Here is a 9,756-nt window from a genome sequence, read left to right on the forward strand (position 1 = left end):
CTCCCAAAATTCAAAAAGACATTATCACTTGTTGTGCAAAAGAGACTACTAAGCGCATAATAGAAGAGGTTGGTGATGGTTACTTTTCTATTTTGGCCGATGAATCAAGTGATGTGTCTCAAAAAGAACAACTAGCTCTTGTTTTGCGGTTTGTTAATAGAGAAAATGGATCGGTAGTGGAACGCTTTTTAGGCATTCTACATGTGGGTGATACTACCGCTTTGTCTCTTAAAAATGCCATTATGTCCTTGCTTATGGAACATTCATTGAGTCCTTCCATGATAAGAGGTCAAGGGTATGATGGGGCAAGTAACATGAGGGGTGAAATCAATGGCCTCAAGACTTTGATTATGAATGATACTCCAAGAGCCTATTACATTCATTGTTTTGCTCATCAACTTCAACTAACTCTAGTTGCGGTTGCTAAAAAGAATGTTAATTGTACTTGGCTTTTTGACGTACTTGCAAACTTGTTAAATGTGGTGGGAGCTTCTTGTAAGAGAAGAGACCTTATTCGAAAAAACCAAGCTCAAGTAGTGGCTCAAGCTTTGGAAGTGGGGGAAATTGAAAGTGGATCGGGTTTGAATCAAGAACGTGGTTTGAGTAGGCCGGGAGATACACGTTGGGGATCTCATTACAAGTGTCTAATAAGTATCATCAACTTGTTTCCTTCAATTGTTAAAGTGCTTGAGGAGATTGGAGAAAATGGCTCTCCGGATGATAAGCTCAAAGCTCAAGTTGTTTTAGGATCTTTGGAGTCCTTTGATTTTATTTTTATGGCTCATTTCATGTTGACTATTTTTGGCTACACTAATGATTTATGTGTTGCTTTACAAAGAAAGGAACAAGATATTGTGAATGCCATTAGCCTTGTTAAAAGTACAACGAATGTGTTGCAAAAGATGAGGGATCAAGGATGGGATAGTCTCTTAGACAAAGTCATTTTATTTTGTACTAAACACGAGATTGATGTTCCATCTATGGATGCTCAATATGTACCTCAAGGAAGATCAAGACGTTTTGCTAAACAAGCAACAAATCTACATCATTTTCGCGTTGACATTTTTTTGGAAGTAATTGATTTGCATCTTCAAGAGATTGATAACCGTTTTAATGAGAAGAACATGGAGTTACTTACATGCATGGCTTCCCTGAGTCCTAGAGGTAACTTTTCATCTTTTGATAAAGAGAGGATTCTTAAACTTGCTTCTTTATATCCCGAAGAGTTTTCATGTTTTGATTTAACGGCTCTTGATCTTCAACTTGATGTCTTCTTGGATTCTATGCAAAATGATGAAAGATTTCATGATTTGCAAGATATCAATTCTCTTTCCATGATGCTTGTTAAAACAAGGAGACATGAGACTTTTCCTCTTATACATTTGCTAATCAAGTTGATGTTGATTCTTCCTGTTGCTACGGCAAGTGTAGAAAGAGTGTTTTCCGCAATGACGTTTGTCAAAAATAAGTTGAGAAATAGCATGGGTGATCAACTAGTGAATGATTGTTTGGTTACTTACATTGAGAAGGAAGTGTTTCTACAAGTTTCTGATGAAAAGATTATTGATCGCTTTAAAAATATGAAAACTCGAAGGATGAATTTGTAATTTTTATTTGAACGCTTGTATTTTTTTTTTTTTAATATTTTGGATTGTAAAACTTTTAACATCGGATTTGATATTGTAAATTGTAATTTTCTATTTTTCTTGTATTTTTCTATTTTTCTTTAAAAAAAAATTATTCGGACGACGATCAAATTATTCGAACGACGTGACGTTCGGATTTTGCCCCCCCAAATTGAAATTCCTGGGTCCGCCACTGTTCACATCCCTTCCCCAACACCAAGAACCAACTACCAAGCAGCAACCACCGCCAGTAGCCGCCTCCGGCGGTCAGTCTCTCTCTCACACGGTTGCTACTTTTTTGCTTTTTCCATCATCCTCTCAACTCTTTGCGAGTAATCTCTTACCCAATTTAATTTTATATGTTTTAGATATTTAATTTCTTGTTATTTAGAGTTTATACTTGTTAAATTTGAGTATAATAACTTGAATTATTGTAATCAAAAATTCATATTAATCACCGTGATTTGTAAATCACCACAAAAAGACCAAAAACAATAATAATAAAATAAACAAAATCAAAAAAATAAATTAAAACAACAAAACTCTCACCCTATGAAATCATACCACATAAAGGTGATTTGTTAACCTCACAAATAACCGTTATTTACTAAGACTTTCTCCATTGTCATGGGGTTTGAGTGATTATGGTAATTTGAATATGCACAAATTAGGATTTATATTAGGATGAAAATAATAGTAGTATGTATACTATTTTTGTGTTTTTGATTGTGTTTTATTAATAGGAAAACCTTGTAGAAGCCTTGAGTATGTGCCATTGTTGATGAATGGTGGTAGTATTAGTTATTAGTAATGGTGAGGATTCTTGGTCACAAAGTGATTGTTAACTGTCATTATTATTTTTGTTAATGGTGGTTTATATTGTTAATATTGTTAAGAGGTCTTAGTTAATAGTGGTTGTTAATTAATTTTATTTGAAACTAAGAGTTGATGGGCTTTTGCGGTTGTTGTTATGAGTTAGCATTGTTTTCGTTGCGCTTTGGAAATTAATTAATTGTCATTATTACTTAAACTAATCGTGGTTGTAAGTTGCATAGCCTTGGTACAAAAAAGTGGTACTCGATGTTGTGAGCTATATAAGTTATTTCTTGTAGTCGCTATGAACCTTGAATAATGTGGTGAAATGGATTCCATATCATTACTAGCTTACTACCTTGGGTATTGTCATTACTATTATATGTAATACATTACTTCATTCGATCTTGCGTTTATTAATTTATAGTAATATGACAATGCAAAATATATAGCTAAGTCTTGCTCCTTAGAATATACTTTGTCGTAAATATTGTGTGAAAAATGTATGTTTTGATTAGAGTAGAAGTATTAGTATAGTAATAAGCAAACCTAGAACTGAAACTGTTGAATTTTGGCTAATTTGCTTGATAGCATGAACTAGAACTCGCTCTAATGGTAGTAGAGTACTTTCTTTAGAGTAAGTGAATCTTATATGAGGCTAAATAGACTTATTCGTCATACTTTAAACGTGCATAGGTGCCCAATTATAAGAGAAGCTTGAGAACCTCTTAGTTGGTGGTTATGATAACTTTTTGTCTTGCAGTTGCAATTGTAGATACGTGCACGCAGTAATTAACTATTCAATATATTTTTGCTTTGAATATAAGTGATAACTATGGTTATATGCATTGTATTGGAACTATAAACTATAAGCAAGTGAATTATATATGAATAGAAATTTATAACAATAACCTTAAACTTAGAGTGATGTAGATGCGTAAAATGGAAATATTTGTAGGAAATGAGAACAATCCCCTTATGGATGAAGAAAGGCTTACGTTTACTTGAAGTTGATATGGTTCCCTATTAATGAAAGATTAGACTATGTTTATTCGGAATCGTAATTTATCCTTTATTGATGAAGTTTTGATTTTGATTGAGTTACGGGTGGGTCTTGCAAACTCCAAGGTTCTCATTAGTAGAAAGTTTATATTTGAGTTACCGGTGGGTCTTGCAAACCCCAAGGTTCTCATTAATAGAAAGTTTATATTTGAGTTACCAGTGGGTCTTGCAAACCCCAAAGTTCTCAATGATAGAAAGTTTATATTTGAGTTACCGGTGGGTCTTGCAAACCCCAAAGTTATCATTTGTAGAAAGTTCATATTTGTGTTACCAGTGGGTCTTGCAAACCCTAAGTTATCCTCGTGGGCTCTACAATTCCCAAGGTTAAACTCTAATCACACATACTTTAGGGTAGGCAAGCTATAAGGTCATACTTTATCTTTGGGCATTTGCTAGTGTTGACGCCCTTAGTTGAGCTGAAACCATACGTTTCTTATAGAGATGTTATGATTCTGAGAAGAGGAGAGTTGAGACTTACATTCCACTCATGAACAAATGGCTCGAGTTAGAAAATGAGAAATGATATAAATAAGCAAAGATGGATGACCAATGGTTATTAGTTGTGCTTTGTGTATTATGAAACCAACTTAAAATTACAGTGCTAGCATTATTATATTATTATGTTGGTTACTGACGTATATATGTTTGTTTCTTGTTTGTTTGATTATGATTTTCTATGATGTTCCTGCTACAATACTTTTGGCCTTTGGTCATCATGTTGAGCAACATCATAGCTAGACTAGCATACCAGGTTTTAGAGCTTCTTTTGCATTGCTTTAGGGGAGTGTTGAGTGCGAAGATAGTGCTTATTATGCAATTATCTTTGCTTACGTAGCTCTTATTATCCTTTTGTAAGTTATGGGTTGTACGAGCTTTTGGTATAAGGCGTTTTGACCTCATTTATAATATTTATAATTCCGCTGCATAGTTTATTGTTTGCAAGAATTCAAAGCATTTTTATCGTTTTCAAATCTCAAGCTTAAACACTGGAACCATGATTCATTTTTTATTTAATGATTAAAGGACTCGACGATGAATTATTCCTCCGTTGTACAATATTCTTAAAGGCAAAGGTGCTTTGGATTATTTTGTTTATTTGTTATGTTTTCATTGAGTTATGTGCTTCCAAAGCTTTGGAGTCAACAGTGTGTATCATAGATGACTCGATTAGATTAGTCCCTCTTCAATGTAACACAATATGTTTCCTTATATCTAAAGAATAGTTGATAATGCCATAATTATTAGTTCTAGGATTCAAAATGCAATTCATTTTAATTTGATTTGATTCAGATGCGCCAATATATTCGTACAATTAAAATAGAACATGTATACTTCGTTCAAACGAGAAAACACCACCTATAAACTTTGTTATGTACCCATTAATTTACTACATCTCCATATCTAAAAATAACCTCCATCATTTTCCTTAATTTTTATCCACATACTTTATCTCCCTTTTGAAACTTCTTTAATGTACACAATTTAATTTTTATTTTATTGTTTAACAAGTGCACACAATACACTCTCTGTCTCATGGAATTGACGAAGTTTCTTTTTAAGTTCATCTCACGAGAATTTCTACAATTCTATATTTGGACATGATCCATATTCCTTCTTTAATTCTCATTCACACATTAACTTATCTAACACATTTCTCTAATTTTCTGAAAGAATATTGCCTAAAGTCTTTCATTATTTTGATAGAATATAAAGAGAAATACAATGACAAGAATAGGAAATAATATATTTTAAAATATAAAAGATACCTAGGATCCTAAGATAACATATACAAATATGCTTGAGGATAAAATAATATCTTGTAATATTATAATATTCCATTACACCCCATCAGTTAAAGCTGAAAGCTCAAGAACGTTTTGCTTGTCTCTGAAATCTTAAAAAAGTATAAGTGGAATCACCTTGGTAAATATGTATACTTGGATGTAACTTATAGAACTCTAACTTGACCCTATGCTACTTTCTCACAAACAAAGTGTATATCCTTTTTAATATGTTTAGTATGTTGATGTTGCACTAGGTTTTCCGATAAATAAATAGCACATATATTATCACAGTAAAGAATGATTTCTTTAGGAATTTGTCAGTAAAGTTCAAAAAGTGAATTTCATAACCAACAAGAATTAAACACAAAATTAGCAATGCTGTCATATTCAACTTCAATGTTAGAACGAGATATAGTGGCTTGTCACTTAGACAGCTAGGAAATAAGATTATCACCCAAGAAAACACAATAGCCAAAAGTAAAGTGTTTAGATCTTGGCATCCTGTCCAATCTCCATCAATATAGAGGATAAGAGAAGATGTAGAATATCGATAAAGATGGAGACTGTAGTGAAGAGTCCCTTTATTAGATCTAAGTATTTGGTGACGAGAATGCATTTGAGAGTCCATGGGATAATGCATAAAAAGGCACACATGTTGCATTGCATAGCATATATTTGGTCGAGTGAAAGTAAGGTAATGTAATGCGCCCGCATGATTGCAATATAGGGTAAGGTCCGCAAAAGAAGGTGATAAGGAGGCACTGAACTTGGGCTTGGTGTCAACTGGAGAGAGCAAGATTTACACGAAGACATCTCTACACGACTAAAAATTTCCTTGTATATTTTGCTTGTGATAAATTAAGCCTAGATGCGTGATAATAAACCATAAAACCGAGAAAATAGCTTAAAATGCCCAAGTCTTTCATAGCAAATTCAGAACTCAAAATAATGATAATAGACTTAGAAGAGAAGAGGTAGAGGCAGTAATAATTACATCATCCTCATATAAAAGAAGATAGGCAGTGATAAACCTTTCATGTCATTGTATGTTATGATGAAAACTACTTTTAGCAGAAAAATACATTTGATACTAAGCCCTAAGTTTCTATTTTAGTCTGAAAGAAGACATTGAATCAACAAACATAATTAGGATATCTAGGATTCTTAAAACCCAGGGGTTATTGTTTCTACAAGATAACCATGGAGAAAGAAATTCTTCACATTAAGCTGATGAATGAGCAACTTTTAAGACAATGTCAGGCTAAAAAATATACGAATAGTTGTAGGTTTCACCACTGGACTATAGTTTTTAACAGTCAATGCAAATGTACCATTACTTACAAAATAGACTTTGTGCCGCTTAATAGAACCATCAGAATGATCTGTATGTCTAAAATTCAACAGTGAACAGAGAACATTGACATCATAAGGTTTAATAAATAAATCCCACATCTTATATATTCTGATTCATAGCATCTGATTCATCAGTCAATTTCCATGTAAGGCCTGTAAATGAAGCTATGAGATTTTTAGGTAATGGAGATTTGGAAATTTGAGTGTGCAGCCCTTCATGATATTTGGGATTAAGCTCTGAAGTACCGTGTTAGTTGCGAGTTGAGTCTTGAGGAAGATTCTAAGGAGCGAATGAGAATTTCATTTAGGAAGGAGCTGTTTTTGGTGTTGTAGGTTTGGATCAATAAGGAGGACTTTTAGTGAGTTGGGCTAGAAGATTAGTTGATAAAACGAATAGAATAACCTAAAAATGATGTTGTTTTCCTGGTGATTGGTAAATGATTTTGTTAGAAGACAATAAATAATTTTGAAAAGGAAAATGATGTTTTGTCATAAATAACATGATAACTTATGATTATTTTTATTAAAAGAAAAATCATAACAATTGTTTCCTCAGTGATTGGTAGGATAGCCTAAAAAGACATAAGAAGTGGAATGGTTTTGAATTTTGTAGATAGTTGTTCATGGGCAAAAACTTTAAGATGAGAATAGGTAAGTATTTTTAGGAGGAGATTTATTTTTTGAGATTTTTCTTAGGAAGAATATTTAATAAATAGGTTCCCAAAAGAAGGGAGGAAGGGAGGCATGGGCAAATAAAGTGCGAAGGATGTTGTTAATAAATCAAATTTTTCGTTCAACTCTTCCATTTTGAGGAAAAGTATGTGGACAAGATAATTGAAAATCAATTTCATTATCCGTAAAAATGGGTTCATTTGCATATCCATTGCCATTTTCACGTTGAATATCTTGAGTTTACGATTGAATGAGTATTAATTTGTGCTTTAGATTTTGAGAAAGTGAAGAACACATGAGATTTTAAAGGGATGCAGAATGTCCATAAGAAATTAGAGTCATTATCAAGAAAAAGCAAATAATATTTATAATTAAAAGTTTTCAAAATAAAAGATATTCATATATCACAATGAATTAGGTCAAAAATCATACATGTTGAATTTAGAGAGGAATTAAAAGGTAACATAACATATTTACCAAGCTGACCAAAAAGGATTTCAAGAATCATTATGATGGTTTTGATTGTTAGGTTCGCAGTAGTTACGACCTTGATAGTGCTATTGCCACGCGTATTCTGAGAATAGTTTTGGCCACTACTATTGGAGGAGGATTGGTGGTGTTGGCGGTGGTGAAGCGAATTTGAGAGGCTTAGGGGAGTAGTTGGGTGAGGTATTTTAAGGTTTAAAAAAAAGCAGTGTTTATGTGTCATTAGAATCGTGTTGTATAATAATGGCTTCTTCCAACATTAGTTGTGATTTTACGGTTTCATAAGGTGGAAGTTGGTCATGTTGAATAATGGATGAAAAAATGTCATTAAAGACAACTACGCATATTCATCAAAGAACTGCAACATCAAGGCCTTTTCAGAGAGTAGGATTGACATCTTAGTGATTTTGGCTGTTGTAATTCCTTTTCCTTTGATTGGAGGAATAGTTGTTTAAGACATTATGAAATTATGCTTAAACTTTGAAGAGTGCAACCCATGAGTGATATTGACTTGAACGCATCATTATCTAAAGTAATTTCATGAATTATCATCTTGAGAATTACATGAATAAACCTATTCTATAAAGTAATTTCTCTAACTGTTATATAGTTAAATCTAAATTCTATTTAATAAAACTGAAATAGAAATGAAAAAATACACAAAATAAGGTATTATCAAATTCCCCCACACTTGAATCTTACTCGCCCTCGAGTAAGTTCCAAAATGAGTAATCAAATCCCAAAAGTAATCCCAAAAGAATTTTAAGCTTCAAAAAGAAATGGCACTTTCATGAAAAAGTTGCGAAGAATCCTTGAAATACTTGTGCTTAGTTGTTCCTTCCTTCTTGCATGAGTAGAGAGATTCAGTAGGTGCTTGAACTAGAGATGTTGGCGTTCTTTCTTCCTCTCTTTTCTTTTATCTCTCAATTCATTTTGCCTAGGCGCCCTTTCGGGTTTTCACCTAGCCGCTCTTTTTACCTCATTTTCCCTCTATTCTTTTGTCTCACTATTCACTTACATAGCCTCTTGTTTTGCCTAAGTACCCTTACGGGTTTTCACTTAGCGTGGCCCCCCTAACTTTTGCCTAGGTGCCCACCCTTGTGGGTTTTCACCTAGTGGGGATTTCATTCTTTCTTCCTTTTTTTTTGCATCAATTACAAGAAAATATAACATAAAACTTAAAAAAAAAATTAAATAACAATGATTGAAAAGAAAAAGTACTAGAAAGCTTGAATATGTACACATCCTCCCCCACAGTAATTTGGAGCATTGTCCTCAATGGTTCCTGCTACGTGCCCTCCTTAAGGCACGTTGCTCTCTTTGCCTTTCAAGATTAGCTTAGACGGAGGTTGTCGAGTCTGTGTATGATGGATATTGAGACACAAAGAAGTTATTCATGGCGGAAACCATGTTGGTCTTAGAATACATTGTGTGCTCAAAATAATCACCTTGTAGTTGTTGCTCATTGAGTTGAGCCCCAAATGCAAGTTGTGCGTCCTCCATGGAAGTCATCCGAGCTTCTATACTTGCATAGAAATCTTGGGGCTGCTGTGGAATTGGAGGTTCGGGTGCTATAATTCTTCCATATTCCTCTTCAACACCGGCTCTATAATGCTCATCCGGCGGTAGGTAAAGTTGGGCAGGGGTTGTATTCTCTATAATCATTGTGCGTTCTTGAGGGAGTACCATGTATTTGATATTATTTGCTCCAAAAAGCCAAACATATGAATCTCCTAGAGGTGGACTCCACAACATGAATGTCCTTTTTAATGCATAGAGGTGGGTTCCCTATGACAAAAGATTGTTGCACTAAGCAACCGGTTGATGAATCTCAAAGTTGGATGAGGTATATGGCTATTTTTGCATTTGCTGTTTAATCTTTGATCATGAGTTATGTGACCCCAAAACATGCCCTCATTGTATCCTTCACAAGTATTAAAGCTAGGGTCATGCTCATAATC

General features: G+C 33.7%; 1 protein-coding gene across 1 annotated transcript in view; it reads left to right on the forward strand.

Moving 5' to 3' along the window:
- LOC130808314 (uncharacterized) overlaps window positions 1-4,023 on the forward strand; it is a 4,924-nt gene extending 901 nt beyond the window's left edge. The window contains exons 2-5 of the mRNA XM_057673792.1: window positions 1-737; window positions 903-1,343; window positions 3,480-3,623; window positions 3,940-4,023. The exon at window positions 1-737 is cut by the window's left edge and continues 406 nt beyond it. Of these exons, the coding sequence (XP_057529775.1) occupies window positions 1-737; window positions 903-1,343; window positions 3,480-3,623; window positions 3,940-4,023 (1,406 nt within the window). The remainder of the gene's footprint in view (window positions 738-902; window positions 1,344-3,479; window positions 3,624-3,939) is intronic.
- Window positions 4,024-9,756: the final 5,733 nt, after the last annotated feature.

This window comes from Amaranthus tricolor, chromosome 3, assembly GCF_026212465.1.
Source record: "Amaranthus tricolor cultivar Red isolate AtriRed21 chromosome 3, ASM2621246v1, whole genome shotgun sequence".
NCBI lineage: Eukaryota > Viridiplantae > Streptophyta > Magnoliopsida > Caryophyllales > Amaranthaceae > Amaranthus > Amaranthus tricolor.